The following is an 18,847-nucleotide window of genomic DNA, read 5'->3' as shown; positions in this document are numbered from 1 at the left end:
CATGTGAAGTGTCAACAACAAGTAGCTATTGAACTGAGTTCTCAGTGCCTGGCATATGGTCAAAGACTCAGTGATTGGGAGAAGTTACTTTATCAACCTCGTTCCTTACCTTTTCTGAAGCATCGTTTCTTCCTAGGGATAACTGAGGTATCTTGAAATGCTTGTATCGCAGGTTTTGGCACAACACTAAATCCTCTGTGAATGTGGTTATTAAGACATCCTCTGGACCCTGCTGGGTTTTTCTCACTGGACTTTTCTAGCATGAGTTGTGGTTTTTTTTAGATGCTGTGTCTCTGGGGTAATTTGCAGGTTGTAATACTTTGCTGCAATCAGATCATTACCCACTCTGTTTGACACATGTAGGCAACATCATGAAGTGATAATGCCGGCCATATTGGAAACAGATTTGGTACAAATTGGGTTTGTGCGGCAGTCTGTAATACTAGTAGTTTCTGTGACAGTCCACCGTGAATAATGAGCCTAGAGATTTAGATAACGGGAGACAGGAAATGGGAGTCTAGTAGTTCCTGAACCTTGCTGTCCATATTATCTCCGGGAGATCTTAAAAATATAAATCCATTGATTCTGCATATCTGGGGAGGGGCCCTATGATTTGCATTTTTAAAAGGTGTGCTGAAAGGTTCTCAGGAGCAGCCCAGATTAGGAACTTGGTTGCAATGGTTTGTTTTTTTCCCCGCTTTTGTAGTGCAAGTGACTGACTTAGGTTTTGATTGCCAGGCATCCGCTTCAAAAAGGCATCTACTTCAAAGACTACTAGACTAAACACATTGTCAGCCACATAACTACGTAGGTAAATAGCCAGGCCACCTCCTGTCACTGAGGCTCCTTTGTTTTAGAGAACTTGGTTGGTTTTGTAACTGACCATTTGGGCCGCTGTTTTTTTAAATTTTCTCCCCGCACTTAAAATCCACGCCCTTGTTTTACATTCACCAATCAAGAGTGAGCCCGCGGAAACCCAAGTTTCCACCTTTGGCTCCACCCTCAACCCCAAAAAAAGCAGAACCCCCAGCCAGGAGTCTCGCTCACGCCCTGCTCGCTGCCACGTTGTGTATCCCTAGGAGTGCCGTGTACTTCCAGGTCCTGTAAGTAATAAGCCTTTATGTTTTTCAAAGTTACCGGATGATCATTGCGGAAGGGCACCTTGTAATCATAATAAGAACAGGGGCGGGTCCAGCCGTAACTGGCAGGCTGACACCGGCATAAAACTGATTGATGACATCTCAAACTCAATTCCCTTTTGTGTACAACACCTTTCTTACAGTTAAAAATGGTTGCTAAATTCATACTGTAATCAAAATTCTTGTAATCTACAAGAGGACAGCAGAAAGTAGCGAAAACAAGAGCAACTGTAACTTGTGTGGGCTGTGACCGGAAACTGCAAATCAGAGTGGCAAGTAAAAGAAATTTAGGACAGCATTAGCTGTGAAATCAACAATAGGAAATCCAGCAGAAATTTCAACTACAACTGTTGGGATTATAGAGGCTACTAGAAAAATGAAATAAGAAAGTCAGTGAGTAGCACTGCTTAATTCTCGACGTGGCTCTAGCATTTTCTTTTCCTTATTGCATTAAATATTTCTTAACTCAGGCTTACTGTACAAAATAACAATTCCTCCCTCCCTCTCCATCTTCTCTCTTTCCAATTCCACTCCTCAGGGAGTAATCACTCATGATAGTTTGGTGTGTATCCAAACAGGCTTTTCTGTAGCCTTGTACTCCCAAGAAATTTAACGTGTACCTTGTGATACACAGTTCCTTTAGAGTCAAACCAGACTAACTAGCTTTTCACCTCCTTATTAATAAAATGACAAATTGTTATTGATAAGACAGGAAACAGTCTTTTTTTCTTGAGGCCAGAAAGGCAGACATTAAGAGCTAGAGCATTCTAATTTAGCCTACTGGGAAATCAAAACCTAAAAGACAGGCGAGTATGTCAGTTTTCAGACAACAACTTAAAACAGGCACCAGTCCGATTTTGTTTTTCAGAGCAACTGAAACCTAGCTTTCCCCCTGGGCCTGCTTTTCTTCAGAGGGCTTAGCTTTTAGAGCCATCTTTCCTCCCGTCCTCAGTCAAGCCGCAAACACCCGAATAACTCAGGACTCCAGGAGTTTTCTCTTTGACACCCCGACCCAGAGGAATCTGCTAATTCCCAAGGTAAGCAGCAGGTCGTGCGCTAACGTGAGGGGTGAGGTGGAAAGGCAGCGCGGGAGCGCGGGAGCGCGGGAGCGCGGGAGCGCGGGAGCGCGGGAGCGCGGGAGCGCGGGAGCGCGGGAGCGCGGGAGCGCGGGAGCGCGGGAGCGCGGGAGCGCGGGAGCGCGGGAGCGCGGGAGCGCGGGAGCGCGGGAGCGCGGGAGCGCGGGAGCGCGGGAGCGCGGGAGCGCGGGAGCGCGGGAGCGCGGGAGCGCGGGAGCGCGGGAGCGCGGGAGCGCGGGAGCGCGGGAGCGCGGGAGCGCGGGAGCGCGGGAGCGCGGGAGCGCGGGAGACATTTTGCCATAGTTGCTTCAAGTCTTTTTAAAATTCAATAAATAAAATGTTGTCTCTTTGTCCCTCCGTCTCCAGTTCGGACTTTTCTCCTTTACTCAGAGGAAACCAATATTCTGAGTTTATTGTATATCTTTACAGTATTTTTAGCACACACAGTTTTACATACACATATCCGGGCATAATATGTACCTTTGTTGTCTGCATGCTTAGCTTATTTAAATGGTATAAATCTATACATGTATACGTCTGCATCTTGATTTTTTTAACTCTACATTTTGTTTCTAATGTCTGTGTGTTTTAGTTTATTCTCTTACAGGGGTTCATAACATTCCTTTCAATAAACATTACGACATTTTATTTCCCCGTTCCTTTACTGATGGACAGTTAGGCTAGTCCCCAAATTTGGCTTTAGGAACAGTGCTAAGAGGACTGCGCTGTCTCCTTGAACACATTATATCCATTCATCTGCTGAACAACATCTTGGATGCTTCCAAGTTTTGGCAATCATGAGTCAAGCTACTAGAATATTCATATGCAGGTTTTTGTGTGGACATAACTATTCAACAAATTTGGATAAATACCAAGGTGCACAATTACTGGATTATATGGTAACAATATGTTTAAAAAATTTTGCCCAAAACTGCTAAATTGTCTTTTAAAGTGCTGTACCATTTTTCATGTTGTAACTGTTTTGATCTTAGCCAATGCAAAATTATGTTCATTTGATGCTTACAATTTGGGTAAACCTATAATATAATATTAAGACCATAAGAGAGAAGGAAGAAATGGGTGAAAACATGATTGATTTTCATAATGTTTTTCATGAAATACGTAAGACAAGGATAAGACAGTTATGTAGCATGCCATATTTTTTCATGTGTCAAGCACTGTATATTTAATAATATAGAAATTATATGGTTTTGAAGTTTAAAATTCTCCAGTAAACCCAATGGAGCCAAGTCGTTTCTAACATTTTCTTTGGTAACTGTCCTGATGTTTTTCTTTGTAATTGATTTATCGGAATTCTCAATTTTTTATTAAACCAGTTTGCTTTTCTGCCTATTTTTAAAAGCCATTTATGGTATGTTTTCAAACTTCTTAATATGTATTTTGGTAGAACAAAATCTTCATCATTATTTTAGAAGAAGAAATCTCCCAGAGTTTCCTATTATTTCTTTTTTGGGGGGGTGTGGGGGGTCCTGAGAATAAAAGATTAGGAGCTCTCAAGGTTTCTATGCAAACAAAATAATCCAGACTTTCTAGATATAGAAAGAAGTTGCAAATATGGAAATATTTATCTAAGAAAATAAATTAACATTCAATACTTGAGAGTAAATGTCCATATGAATATAACTTTGAAGTTCAGATATCTCTCAATGGCATTTTGTATAAATAATCTGACAAGACTATAAAGATCATAAAATATAGAACAAGATAGTTGGAAGTGTAAATTTTATCACAAGGAACACATCAGACAAATGAGTAAGATTGTGCATGACCTGGCCTTCCAAATAATTTACTGCTCAGAATTGTTTCATTGTCACACCTGAATTAACCGCTTTTTATGTGTCCAGAGCTCTTTTTAAGTAATAAAGATGCTAGTGGCTTGTCTAAAAAGCAAAAACCAAATAAGCAAAACAAAATAAAACTCTTCATCTTGGTGGTTAATCAAGTAATTGCTTTTTAATTTTCCAATTTCCTCTGCTCTTACATTTATTATTCCTGTTATTTTGTGTTCCTTTGTCATCTAGTTTTTTTCTAAATTCTTTATATTTTGAAGGAAATCTATTCTGATTTTTCCTTCTTATCAGTATAGGCATGCAGGGTTATGGATTTTTCTCCACATACTGCTTAAGCCATATCATGGTAATTTGATGTGACCTAAACTATAAACCTGCAACAGGCAGATTCTTTGTCTCTCTCACAGCACTTAGTATACCCACAATGAACACTCACTGAATGTTTTCTGAATTAATAAAACAAAGAATGACATGTTTTGATCGCATTCTTGAGTCTATAATGAAGCTAAAAGTAAAAATGACTGTGCAGGTGGCAATGCAATTCTAAGCTTTTATTCTTTCCTTTTTTTTTTTTTTTTTTAAGATTTTATTGGGGAAGGGGTATAGTACTTTATTGGGAAACTGTGTAGTCCCAGGTTTTTTTCCTTAGTTGTGGAGGGCACAGCTCATCTCCAGGTCCAATTGCCAATAGTAGCAGGGGGCACAGCCCATCATCCCTTGCGGAGTCGAGGAGTTGAACCGGCAACCTTGTGGTTGAGAGCCCACTGGCCCATGTGGGAATCAACCTGCAGCCTTTGGCGTTGAGCACGGAGCTCCAACCACCTCGGTGGGCCCAATCCTAAGCATTTTGAGTCCCCTTTCCCATGGTACTATTGAATTTGTTTTGTTTTTTCAAGAGAAGTAGTCCACTTTATTTACTTTTCACTAAGTTTAAATCCTTGAGGGGTACAGCATTACACAGATTCTGTGTCCGATGGCCTTAGCAGGAAGGTTGCTTCAGAATTGGGCACGAACCATTGCACTGTTTCCATGAGCACGAGTTCCCTTTCCCCAGATTACTCTGGTTTTGTTCGGTTTGCCACCAGGAGTCACAGTGTTGTTCTTTGCCTAGTATACATAAACACATCTCTTGCTTAGATTCAATTCAGTTTCATCTCGAGTATAAACACCTTCCATTTTAAGAAGAGCTGTGTGCTCTCTCTGGTTCGGGAGAGCCCGCTTAAGCCAGGAAAACTGGCTTTGAACCACAGCTTTCCAGGCATATTTCTGCTTTTAAAAGTCCTGTTCCCAGCAGGCCTCCACAGGCCCCAAGATGGCAGAAAAAGTGGTACTGTTGAGTTTTGATTTGCTCAACCACTCCCAAATAGAAGTTCTTTGACATCATAAAGACTTAGAATCCATCGACCCTTCTTTTTCCCCATTTATCAGATCCTCCCCCTGCCCTGGCCGTCTTCATTTCCCACCATGTCCTAAGAACGCATATAGTCCAGATGTTCAGTCACTTTCTTACTAATGATCTAAATTTACATGCCTTACTCTCCTTTTAAGTTTTTTTGGAGGTAAAGATTTTGGTTTTTATGTTATCAATACTTTCAAACTTACAAAAAGAAAAATACAGAGAACAAAATAACAAATATGTCCACCACCCAAATTTAATAGAAGTCAGTTTAAAACTTATTAAAACTTTTCAAATATACACAAAAGTGAAGAGAATAGGATAGCGAACCACCATTTATCAGTCACCCACCTTCAAGAATCATTGATGTGGGCGGCCCGTGGCTCGATTGGAGCGGGAGCTCTGAACAACAGGGTTTCCTGGTTGATTCCCACATGGGCCGGTGAGCTGCACCCTCCACAACTGGAATGAAGATGGCGAGCTGCCCCTGAGCTTCCGGAGGGGTGGCCAGATGGCTCAGTTGGTTAGAACACAAGCTCTCAACAACAAGGTTGACGGTTCTAAACCCCAGCGGGACTTGGAACTGAGCTGCGCCCTCCACAACTAGAATGAAGGGCAGCTACTTGGAGCTGATGGGCCCTGGAGAAACACAGGTCCCCAATATTCCCCAGTAAAATAAAAAGAATCATTGATCTATTGCCGATAAGTGGTACCACTAACCAATCGCCGAAGCCAAAAGCCCAGTTACTGTACTTTAATCCTTTCTCCTGATTTCTATCTGGTCAATACAGAGCCATGTTAATTGTGTTCCCTAACTATCCGATACGCTCAAATTCTCTTCATCCCAACCGCCACTACTGCCAGGGTACCATCTCACATGGATCACTGCAAAACCCTCCTACTGCAATTACTTTATGCAACCATTTCCTTCCAACAGGAATCTCTGAGATGCAGGGCTATGCTCATTCTTATCTAGCAGTTAATCTCTATACCTAGCACTTAGCAGGAGCTCTATAAATATTTTTAATTAATGAGTGCATTTTTATGTGCTATGTAATCTGCTTCATTAACATGAGGTATGTGTTTTAATGGTTTCCGTTGCAGAGTGAAAATGGAGGATCAGAAATCATCTTTGGTGGTAGAATTATCTTACCCAGACTTGGTCATCAATGTAGGAAAAATAACTCTTGGTGAAGCTAACAGAAAAGAGCTGCAGAAACCTCAAAGAGAGAAGGAGAGGGAGAAAGTTACACAGGCTGCATGTGCTTTATTAAACTCAGGAGGAGGAGTGATTCGGATGGAAATGACAAACAACGATAAGCATCTTGTGGAAATGGGACTGGATTTAGAAGAGTGTTTGAGAACACTTATTATGTCTAAAGATTTGCAGGCTTTCTTTGATACTAAGCAACAAGGGAGGTGTTATTACGTGTTTGTTAAATCTTGGAACAGTGACCCTTTCCTGGAAGACCGGTCCATCAAACCCCGCATTTGCAGCCTGAGCTCTTCGTTATACTGCAGGTCTCTCACCTCTGTGGTTCGCATGGATTCAAGGGAGGCGTTCAATTTCCTGAAAACCAAGAAAAGAAATACAAAAACCTTGAAGGATGAACCTTCTAGTAAAGTTCGCAGGGTTACACCTCAACGCCATAACTCGAATCCTGCTTACCTAATTTTCGAAAGAGACCAGCTTGAATATGGTGAAATCCTGCCTTTTCCTGAGTCTCAACATGTAGAGTTTAAACAATTCTCTACAAAACGCATCCTAGAGTATGTAAAAAGCACAATTCCAGAGTACATCTCTGCATTTGCAAACACTGAGGAAGGCTATCTTTTTATTGGAGTGGAGGATAAGACTAAAAAAGTTCTGGGATGTCCTAAGGAAAATGTTGACTGTAAAGCTTTGAAAGAGAAAATAGAAGCTACAATAGAAAAATTACCTCGTGTCCATTTTTGCCACCAATCTCAAAGCAAGATACCTTACGCAGTCAAAATCTTGGATGTGTTAGCCAACGGAGAGCTCTATGGCTATGCTTGTGTGATCCGAGTGCAGCCATTCTGTTGTGCAGTGTTCTCAGAAGATCCCAAATCATGGATGGTGAAGGACAAAAACGTCTGCAGCCTGACAGCTAAGGAATGGGTAGACATGATGATGGACGCAGATCCAGGTAAGAGGGGGAATGTACCTCCCTCCCTGGTCTATCTACCTCTTTAGCTCCTTCATATTAAACACGGTTTCCTTTATTTCCTATGACTTTGAAATTCACACCCAATAAACTCTGTTTTTTGAATCTCCGAATATCCTGCTTTCCATACCTGATAAGACTTTTGTTGGATAATTAGTAGCCCAAATCAGTGTCCTATAATAGGCAATTTTTTCACATCAAAGATGAAAAGAAAAATTTGGGGGAATGGTTACCTTGCAGTAGCTCCACAGTCATTTATTAAACGTTCAGGAATTTTGTGAGCCAGATGTTAAACACAGTCATTATTAAAAATGAAGTGATAGAAAATTACAATTATATTAACAAGTGTAATAAATACAAACTCACCCCTTCCTAATAATTTACTACGTTTTAGTATTACCTTTGCTTGTGAAGTTATTTACATCTATTTGTTACCTGTGGTGGAGTTAGTATCGAAGGCCGTGCTACTACGCATTTCTTCCCAACTCTGTATTCATTCACATCACGTTGGTAGCTTGAAATTGTCCATAGTAGGAATATTTACACTACAGAAATAAGCTACATGGACAGATATGTTTACTCAAAGAATGTGCTAAATACCATAAAATAAATACAAACAAAAGGCTATCTAGACATACAGAGTGAAGAATTATGTTGAATGGGAAACACATTCAAACTTCCAAATCATGTCTCTTCAATAGTGGACTTTGGCAACCATCATATGCAATAAAGGCACTTGTCTACACAGGGTAAATGGGCCATTATCTTGCCATTATTTTTAAAGTCACACCACCTGGACTGTCACGTACTATACCCACTCAGAAGGCCTCTTTCAGTGGTGAAAAACGAACTAACTTGTCACACAATAACACTAGTTTTCTCTCTTTCTTAAGATCTTCTACACTTCTCCGAAGAATTTGAATCTCAGCTGAGTCTGTCTAGCAGCCCTCCTCTTAGCAGACCGGTGTACTCCAAGAAAGGCCTGGAACATAAGAAGACTCTCCAGAGACGGTTATTTTCAGGTAGTAACTGTGGTTTGCCTACTTGACACCAGCCATTTTGTATGCTAGGATAAGGGGAGATAAATGGTTATGTTTGTTTTTTAAAATCCTGAAAGTATGCTCTGCAAACCTATGTGTACAAGGTGGTAATACAAACATATCGGTGATAAGTAATTTAGACATGAATTCTCACTGATGCCACTGGCTGAGGCAGTACCACACATAGAATCCAGGATTATTGCCCTAAACACCATTTGGTCTTGTAGTTCTCAAATTGCACTGATCATCAGTATTTCTGGTTATTTAAAAAAGTACAGATACCTGGTTCCCTACTCCACACTTAATAAATTAGAATATTAGGGGAGGGCCGGCCCGGTGGCTCAGGCGGTTAGAGCTCCATGCTCCTAACTCCGAAGGCTGCCGGTCCCATTCCCACATGGGCCAGTGGGCTCTCGGCCACAGGGTTGCCAGTTCAATTCCTCGAGTCCTGCAAGGGATGGTGGGCTCTGCCCCCTGCAACTAAGATTGAACACGGCACCTTGAGCTGAGCTGCCGCTGAGCTCCCGGATGGCTCAGTTGGTTGGAGCCTGTCCTCTCAACCACATGGTTGCCGGTTCGACTCCCGCAAGGGATGGTGGGCTGTGCCCCCTGCAACTAGCAACGGCAACTGGACCTGGAGCTGAGCTGCGCCCTCCACAACTAAGACTGAAAGAACAACAACTTGAAGCTGAACAGAACCCCCCACAACTAAGATTGAAAGGACAACAATTTGACCATTGTTCCCCAATAAAGTCCTGTTCCCCTTCCCCAATAAAAATCTTTAAAAAAAAAAAAAAAAAAAGAATATTAGGGGATAGCACCTCATAATGCGCATTTTTATCAAGCTTATTCACATGATTCTGACGTTGATCCAGATTGGAAATCTTTTATCTAGTTGAACTAGAGGCATGCATTGCACCAGGAGCAAAAAATTGCCTAACTCTGCCAGATCTTTCCAGAGGGGTGGCTGTTATGAATATAAATAAAAGAATAAATATTAATGTTTATAGCAAGATGTAACACAAAACAAAATAAAATGAAGATCAATTGTGAACCCTTACGAACATGTTTCAGATTTAGGAGAAACAATCTTGTTTAACAGCATGAATAGTGATACAGAACCAGGACAGTGTCTGTTTTTCTCCTTTCATCCCTCACTCCAAACTCATTAGGCCTTTTCTAGGAATCCATTGCCGTCCTCTTTCTATACTTCTAGAAAGGGAAAACCTCTTGCTTAAGTCTATGCAGTAAATCAGTTGCTTATCTGGCACTAGAATCTCGCACGTGTCCTGAAAATGTGTAAATATCTACCAAGGACCATTAATAGATAATGATTGCCAAATATAAGATTTTATTTTTTCCCTTACCTGAGGTCTTTGCATTCATTTGCACATCAAATTTATATTTTAAAAATTGTCTGGGGCGTGGGAGATGAGGGTAAGGGGGATCAAATATATGGTGATGGAAGGAGAACTGACTGGGTGGTGAACACACAATGGGATTTATAGATGGTGTAATAGAGAATTGTACACCTGAAATCTATGTAATTTTACTAACAATTGTCACCCCAATAAATTTAAAAAAAATTGTCCACAATAAACAGTATTAGATACAAGAGTAAGCATAAGCTTTGATAATATTTTCTAAACCCAGTAAGCTCCATTTTAGTACAGCTTATTACCATGGAATAAATTATAAGGAAAAGGAAATAGTGGACTCTATGCTCATAGAGCGACAATCTATTATTATATAAATAAGCAATTTTCCAGGAATTGTACCAAACATCTGAAGAATAGATACTTCCAACACTATTAAAATTGTTCCAGGGCCACAGAAAAAGAATTAAAATTATCAAGTTATTTTTTAAAGCAGGAGTAACAGTAATTACAAAACCTGACAGCACAATAAAGGAAAACATTAGACTATGAATGAGGATGCAAAGCTAGAACTCCAGGGATGAAAAGAGAAATCAACATTAACAGAGTTATTGTTATAATTCAAGATGTCTGTATATCTATGCAAAAAATATGATTGTCTTCTGATACATTGAAAAGGCATTTGAAAAAACTTAATACAATTCTTGATTTAAAAAAAATCAGTAAAATAGGAACCCATAGATATTTCTTTAATATAATATTTATGTCTAATATTTATACCTATCATGTTAATTGAGAGGTATTAGAGGCATTCCATTAAATTCAGGAACAAAACAATCATATGCACTACTACAACTTTGGTGTAATATCACCAAATGAAATTAGCTAAGAGAAATTGAGGGGAAGTGCAAATTGAAGAAGGTAAGACTATATTTGGAAGTTCAAGAGAATTGATGAAAAACTACTATAAACAGTAAAAGAATTCAAAATGAATATAATTAATTGCATTACATAGTATTATAAGAAACATGTGAAAATTAATATGCAGAATTCGATATCCTAATATAGCAATGCAAGAAAATACCCCATTTTCAATAGCAACAAAAAGTTAAAATATCCAGGATAAACCAATCTGAGAAAAAAATTAAAACAATATTGAAGGACACAGATGAATACTTGAGTCAAATGGAAACACATGTCATGTTCGTGAAAAGAAGACATCATAAACTTGTATAGTCTCTGTTATTTTATCAATGTAATGAGATATCAGTAAAAAACAAGAGACTAACCTAGACAATCTTATTCTAAAGTAACAGTGGAAAAGTAAATAAGCAAGAAGAGCCAGGAAATGAAAACTTGAAAAGAGCAAACAAGAAAAGTTATCCAGATATAAAACCATTATAAAGCCTCTAATAAAAAGAGTTGTATGTGCATATAATTAGACCTAGGGTATAGAATAGAAAGTCTGGAAATAGATGCAAACACATATGAGGATTTAGTTTATGATGCACTTGACTTCTCAAGAAAGTAAAGTAGATGTTTCAATAAAGAGATTTTGCGTTAACTGGGTAGCAATTTATTTTTAAACAGATGGATTCACACTTCATGCCATATACCAACATAAACTCTATGGATCATGAATTTAAAACAAAATATTAAAGCCATAAATGTTTTAGAAGAAAACATGGGCAAATGCTTTTATAACTTTGGCAAAAAGATTAGAAAAATCAAGATTCAAAATACCAAAGCCATGAAAGAAAGAATTGACATATATGACTGCACACATTTTTTTTTTTTTTTAAGCATTGTGCATGGCAAAGCCACTAAGAAAGGTCAAAGGACCATTGACCAACTGGGAAAAATATTTGCAACTTATATCATCACAAAGAGTCGATGTCTCTAATATGCAAAGAGCTCCCAGAAGTTGATAAGGATGAAAAAAACAACTACTTAACAGAAAAATCAACAAAGACATTTTAGAAAAAATAAAATTCAAATGGCTTCAAACTATTAAAAAGATGCTCTTATTAATCAAACTAAGAGACATGCAAATTAAAATGAGATATCATTTCTCTCTACTGGAATGTAAAAAATAAAGGAATCTGACATTATCTTTTATGTGCTACGCTGTGGGAACACAAGTCTTCTCATACATTACTTGTTGGAGTGCATATTGGTACAATTGGCAATATCTGTCAGAATTACAACTACGTTTGCCCTTTTTCCAGTAATGCCACTGCTGGGAATTTATTCTTCATATATACCTGCATACATACCAAATGTACGAGATTACCTATTGTACTATTATCATAACAGCAAAAGATTGGAGGGGAGGAATCTATGTGCCTATCAGTAGGGACTGGTTAAATCAAATATGGCACACCTATAAAATGGCATGTTAGATAATCGAAAAAAAAAGTAAAGAAGTTCTTATGTACTGATATGGAAAGATCACCAACATATAATATATTGTTAAGTGTGAAAAAGTAAGTGTCAAACAGTTTATTACCTATTATGTAAGAAAGGAAAAGATATTTGCATAAAGGAATTTTGGAGGAATAGGCAAGAAACTAAATAAGTATCTATGGAAGGGGAGTAGGACAGGGTTGGGGAGACAGGAAATGGAGCAAATGGAAATAGGAGTGTATTGCTATTTGGACTATGGAAATGTATTCCTAGTTAAAATTAATTTTTTAAAAGCCAATTTTCATTTTCAGAGACTGCTATTGTTATTATTAGGTTTGTAATACTAACAGTGCTAAAGAAAAAGTTTGTTTTTTGTTTTATAATAAGATTCCAGACATTAAGAATAAAAATGTCCTCAGCACATTAATTAGCATTGATTGATAATAATTTGCCTTGCGGTTAACCACTGTCTCGTAAATATTTATCTTGGAAGAAATGTAATAACTGAAATAGTAATTCTGTCTATCACTAGAGTTATTGATACTAAAGAAAGTCGGGGCCTGGGTAGTAGGTCAGAATCAAGCAGCCCCCATAGACTTTTGTCCTGGTGTCCTAAACCATTCGGAGCCCTCACCTGATTTCCTATAGTTTGAAAACAACTACTTTGGACATTTCAGTGCTTTGTTTCTTAAGATTTCCCTGGATCCACAGTGGAATTAGTGCTCAGAATGGATACATAATTCTATGGGAGCTCAGAGGAGAGAAGAACAGACGTGGGAGTTCTGGAAAACATGAGAGGAGTTTATCAGGTGTCAAAAGTGGAGGAAGGTAGTAGAGTCTCAGAGCACAGATCTGCAAGGCACAGAGGCCCCAAGTCTCATGGGGAATGTGGTGCATGTAGAGTGGCGGCATTTATTGAACACCCATTCGAGTCCCTGTGATTTACTAAGTGTCATGTAGAATATCAAAGAAATGAAAGGGACACTTCTTGCTTTCACATAATTTCCTTAAAAGCATGTCTGTCCCATTACATAATTAAAGAAAATAAGACCTATTCAACGATGAGGTAAAACATGGTTGCTATGAGATACATTAGTGATTTTCTCCAATTATCAGGAGAGGTGGTCTGTATGACCTGCATGGCAGTGCGGTAGAGTGAAAACAACAGAGGGCCTGGTGTCTGAGGCTTGGGTTTGGACTCTGGCTCTGCCATTTCCTATGGGTGTGACCATGTGACCATGGGCAACTCACTTGAGCTCTCTGAGTTTCCATTTTCTCATATGAAAAAGAGAATAATAAGAATATCTGCCTTGTACAATTGTGAGGCCCGGAGATGTGTGTAAGCTCCCTAGTACAATCAACAAATGATATGGTTTCATTTTATTACTCCTTTGGTTTCTAAACTTCCATTTTAAGCATGTTCTTATATTATTCTATTTCGTCCGTTCTTAGAGGTGTGTTTCTCCCCACCGTTTAACATGTCTAAAATCTGGATATGTCCCATAATGGATGCCGTCTCCCACTGCTCCCATCCAGGTTGCAGGCAGAACCTAGTTGCACGAACACCTAGTACAAGGCAGAAAGCAAGAGCGAAAATGAACAATAAACAATTACCAACGAGATGGGTAATTTCACTTAAAATTACCACTACAAATCTCGTGATCTGACACCACCACAAACAGGATGAAAACAGTCTCTTCATTTTTTTTTAATCCTCATTTGGAACAAATGATCATTGAAATAAGTTTAAAGCCCTACAGTGTGAATCTATTCTTATGTCACATGGTTGTACCTTGCTCCCTTGTGACAAAGGGAAGGCTCTCGTGACGGGTGCAGCCTCACACTGATTTGTAAGTGATGCCAGAATTCTGCTTCAGGAGAGTTAGCTCAGGGCCTAACTTCAGGGTCTCCCAGCCCAGGACCATAGGGGCTCTCTGCTAATAAAAGGTTTAATGAGCACCTTCTTCCTGGAACGGCTCCTTCTACCTCCATCAATGGGGACTATTCAGAGAAATTTTGAGATTCAGATACTTTAGAGTAGGAAGGGGAACAGAATTAACATTTCGCAAGCAACTACAATGAGCCAGATAATTTATGCTATTTCATTTATTCCTCACCATAGGAAATATGCTATTTTTTCTTCTTTAAATTAAAGTTTATTGGGGTGACGATTGTTAGTAAAGTTACATAGATTTCAGGTGTACAATTCTGTAATATATTATCTATGTCTCACGTTGTGTGTTCACCACCCAGAGTCAGTTCTCTTTCCATCACCGTATATTAGATGCCGGAAATGTGCTATTTTTAATATGTTGTTCTTGTTTTTGTTTGTTTTACAGTTGAGGGAACAGTCTTAGAGAAATGAAGGAATTTTCCAAGATCATAAACATAGTAAACACATAGGTTTAGATGAAGCGTGCCCGATTTTCAAGGCTTCTTTTCCTTTAGTGCAGGGGTTTTGAAACTTTTTTCAACTTTTTTTACCAAGGGCCATATGCGGTAAAATACACAAATAGCCGGGCCACTCACTTGAGGTGTAGTACGTATTGCCTCACCTGGTTTATTAAAGTAAACTAAATATGTTTTTGGAATTTGCTGTGGGCCAATTAAAAATGGATTGCGGGCCGCAGTTGGCCCACGGGCCGCAGTTTGGACACCCCCGGTTTAGATGAAGTTTGCCCGATTTTCAAGGCTTCTTTTCCTTTATTATAAAATATTTACAAAAGAATATATACCAAAATCCATGCTTTATCATGATTAATTATAATTAAGTTTAATAAATAATGTTATGAATTATAATTAATCATAAAATAAATATGTTGACCACAAATTTATAATTCTTTCTATGTCTAGTGACACCAGGAGACTTGCAGTATACTCCCATATCCCTGTGGAAGGAGCTGTCCTCAGAGCATAAAGGTCTGGAGGAATTAATGAAGAAGCAAACGCAGCTTTTCTCCCGCGGCATTTTGATCCTTTCTAGAAGCTGGGCTGTGGACCTGAATTTGCGAGAGAAGCAGGGAGTCATCTGTGATGCTCTGCTGGTAACACAGAACAGCCCCCCCATTTTCTACACCATCCTCGGGGAACAAGATGCAGATGGGCAGAGTTACTGCACCCATATTGCCTTCACTTTGAAGCAGAAGCTGGTGAACATGGGGGGCTACACCGGAAAGCTGTGTGTCATGACCAAGGTCCTCCATCTGAGTCCTAAGAGGAATGCAGAGTCCTTTGAAGGTTCAGGCTCTCTGATTGATTACCCTAAGTCCTATAACCTTGCAAACACCCAGCAGATGGAAGACTTGCTACAGTCCCTCGTGATTGTCTTGCTCAGCTTCAGGTCTTTCCTGAGTGACGAGCTTGGCTGTGAGATTTTAAATCTTCTCACCATCCAACAGTTTGAGATCTTTTCAAAAAACCTCCGCAAAAACAGAGAACTGTTTGTCCATGGCTTACCTGGCTCAGGGAAGACAATCATGGCCATGAAGATCATGGAGAAAATCAAGAATGTGTTTGGCTGTGAAAACTATGAAATTCTCTATGTTTGTGAGAACCAGCCTCTGAGGGACTTTGTCGGGTAAGCAGTTGGATTTTATTGTCACTACATGAGGTCCAGTCTGAGAATTCCATACTCCAGTGCACCCAAATTACCTTGCTCCTTAAGAGTTGGGTGGTAAAATGATCTGTAACCATAGTCCTATGTTCATAGGCGTATGCTGAGGTAAGTTTCCTTCTTTATTTACTTGGAGAAAACCTAAGTGTGTCATTTTCATTTTTACAGTAATAAAGGTATCTGCTGTGCAGTGACCCGGAAAACCTTCATGAGTTTTGACTTCGAAAATATTCAACACATCATCATCGATGAAGCTCAGAATTTTCGCAGTGAAGATGGGGACTGGTATAAGAAGGCCAAAATCATCACTCAGAGAAGAAAGGATTCCCCAGGAATTTTCTGGGTCTTTCTGGACTACTTTCAGACCAGTCACATGGATGACAGTGGCCTCCCCCCTCTCTCAGCCCAGAAATCAAGAGAAGAGCTCACCAGAGTGGTCCGCAATGCAGATCGAATAGCTGCGTACCTACAACGTATACTGCAGAAGGTCAGAGCAAAGCTACCACGTAACATTCCCCGGAAATCCCTGGAGATCCTGGATGAGGCTGAGTGGGTTCAGGGTGTTCCAGGCTTCTGCACTATTAGGAAGTGCTCGAACTTGCAAGAGATAGTGACCTATGTAGCAGAGCAGTGCCAGTGGTTCTTGAGGAATGGTTATTCCCCTGATGATATTGTTGTGCTTTGTAGCACAGTGGAGGAAGTGGAAAAATATAAAGATTACTTCTCAAAACCAATGAGGAAGAGAACAATGTCTCAGAACAGTGATACCTCCGTTTGGGCCAATAACATCATGTTGGAGAGTATTCGTAGATTTTCAGGCCTGGAAAGAAACATCGTGTTTGGGATCAATCCAAGGGCAGCTGAGTCAGCAATTTTCTACAATCTTCTGCTCTGTCTGGCTTCCAGGGCCAGGCAGCATCTGTATATTGTGACGCTTCAGGACTGGGAGATCCCAACCTAAGAAGAGTTGATAGAGATAAAATATTCCCTCTGTCCCTTCAGTGTCAGAAAAAGAATGACTACTCTGCATTATAAAAGCATTACTTCTAACAATGGACGCTTGCAAGAAAACTGGCTTCAGAGTTGTTGCTATATTCTGTGAAAGGAACACCTGAAAAGTCTAATTCTTCGTGTTCTCAACAAAGGTGTCACAGTGCTTTCACAAGACTCCCCAGTTGTGTTTCTGCATTTGCAAACACTGAAGGAGGGTATGTATTTTGTGGGGTGCATGATGAGACCCATGAAGACATGGGATGTGAAAAAGAGAAAATAGATCTTACCACCTTGAGGGCCTCTATTGATGACTGCATTAAGAAGTTACCTGTCCATCATTTCTGTATGCAGAAGTGTGACATAAAATATACCATCAGGGCCGGCCTGGTGGCTCAGGCGGTTAGAGCTCCATGCTCCTAACTCCAAAGGCTGCCGGTTCGATTCCCACATGGGCCAGTGGGCTCTCAACCACAAGGTTGCAGTTCAATTCCTCGTGTCTCGCAAGGGATGGTGGGCTCTGCCCCCTGCAACTAAGATTGAACACGGCACCTTGAGCTGAGCTGCCTCCCGGATGGCTCAGTTGGTTGGAGCGCATCCTCTCAACCACAAGGTTGCCGGTTTGACTCCCGCAAGGGATGATGGGCTGCGCCCCCTGCAACTAGCAACAGCAACTGGACCTGGAGCTGAGCTCTGCGCCCTCCACAACTAAGACTGAAAGAACAACAACTTGAAGCTGAACAGAACCCTCCACAACTAAGATGAAAGGACAATGACTTGACTTGGAGAAAAGTCCTGAAAGTGCACACTGTTCCCCAATAAAGTCCTATTCCCCTTCCCCAATAAAATCTTTAAAAAAAAAAAAAAAAAAAAAAAATATATATATATATATATATATATATATATATATATATATACCATCAAATTCATTGAAGGACACATGGGGGCCTTCCATGGATATGTCTGCGGCCAAAGTGGAACAATTTTGCTATGCAGAGTTTGCCAAAGGGCCTGGTGCCTGGCAGGTGAAGAACAACCGTGTGAAACAGCTGGACAGAAAGGAATGGGCAGCTTGGATGATGGAAGCTGACCCAGGTCAGGGAGCAGAATCCACAATGACTGTAATATTGCTGGAGGTTGGGAGGGAGGAGAGGGAGGTATTATTTTAAAATCTGGGGAAAGAGAGGTACTGATTTGCAGATGTCTGATTTGTTAATTCCTATCGGTGCTGTTGGTGTCACTGCCCTCCTTTCCTTCTTCCCATCATAAATACCCTGCATTCAGCAGATGCCCGGGCTAGCCGACCCACTAGAGCAGGGGTGTCAAAACTGCGGCCCGCGGGCCAACTGCAGTCTGCAATCCATTCTTAATTGGCCCGAGCAAATTTCAAAAATATATTTAGTTTATTTAAATAAACTAGGTGAGGCAATACATACTTCACCTCAGGTGAGTGGCCCAGCTGTTTGTGTATTTTACTGCATATGGCCCTTGTTAAACAACGTTGAAAACAGTTTCGACACCCCTGCAGAGGTTGGTGCAAGGGGCTGTTTGACCTGGTCATTTCTATTTTCACATCCTTTCTTGTGTTCATAGTCAAGTCTCTTCTTTCTCCATTTTGATTATGAACTCACATTTAACTATTCAGGAAATTCATGTGTGGTGGCAGAGACGCAAAGACAGACAATAGGAAAGTTTTATATTGGGGGAAAATAAAGAATGCCCAGGTATGATCTATTTTGCAGTTGTTCTAGGGAAGCTGGAAGTGGGCTTACTGGAAGAAGGGCATCTTATGTCACTGGTTAGGGGAGCCCAGT

At 40.1% G+C, this 18,847-nt stretch overlaps 1 protein-coding gene and 1 pseudogene across 4 annotated transcripts; one reads left to right on the top strand and one right to left on the bottom strand.

Moving 5' to 3' along the window:
* Nucleotides 1–971: 971 nt before the first annotated feature.
* LOC141569006 (schlafen family member 11-like) lies at nucleotides 972–17,910 on the top strand. 4 transcript variants are annotated; one of them, XM_074320796.2, is made up of 6 exons: nucleotides 972–1,103; nucleotides 2,008–2,176; nucleotides 6,527–7,590; nucleotides 8,502–8,630; nucleotides 15,284–16,007; nucleotides 16,212–17,910. In XM_074320796.2, exons 3-6 carry the CDS (start codon nucleotides 6,534–6,536, stop codon nucleotides 17,002–17,004), a joined length of 2,703 nt encoding a protein of 900 aa, XP_074176897.2. In that variant the 5' UTR covers nucleotides 972–1,103; nucleotides 2,008–2,176; nucleotides 6,527–6,533; the 3' UTR covers nucleotides 17,005–17,910. The 4 variants fall into 4 exon arrangements, with proteins under 4 accessions (XP_074176897.2, XP_074176898.2, XP_074176896.2 ...); XM_074320797.2 differs by having other exon boundaries at nucleotides 1,019–1,103; nucleotides 2,052–2,176; XM_074320795.2 differs by having other exon boundaries at nucleotides 1,019–1,103; nucleotides 1,990–2,176.
* On the bottom strand, nucleotides 3,135–6,514 carry LOC141569007 (large ribosomal subunit protein eL33 pseudogene; annotated as a pseudogene).
* Nucleotides 17,911–18,847: the final 937 nt, after the last annotated feature.

Source organism: Rhinolophus sinicus, chromosome 12 (assembly GCF_057876585.1).
Source record: "Rhinolophus sinicus isolate RSI-liver-muscle chromosome 12, RSI-T2T, whole genome shotgun sequence".
Taxonomy (NCBI): domain Eukaryota; kingdom Metazoa; phylum Chordata; class Mammalia; order Chiroptera; family Rhinolophidae; genus Rhinolophus; species Rhinolophus sinicus.
This window is presented reverse-complemented; position numbering and strand designations above follow the sequence as displayed.

Bases quoted from the DNA above. Each gene is read 5' to 3' on its own strand.
- LOC141569006 (XM_074320796.2), top strand. From the start codon at position 6,534: ATGGAGGATCAGAAATCATCTTTGGTGGTAGAATTATCTTACCCAGAC. The intron at 8,631-15,283 runs GTAGTAACTGTG...TTCTATGTCTAG, and splicing joins CCAGAGACGGTTATTTTCAG to TGACACCAGGAGACTTGCAG. The intron at 16,008-16,211 runs GTAAGCAGTTGG...TCATTTTTACAG, and splicing joins CCTCTGAGGGACTTTGTCGG to TAATAAAGGTATCTGCTGTG.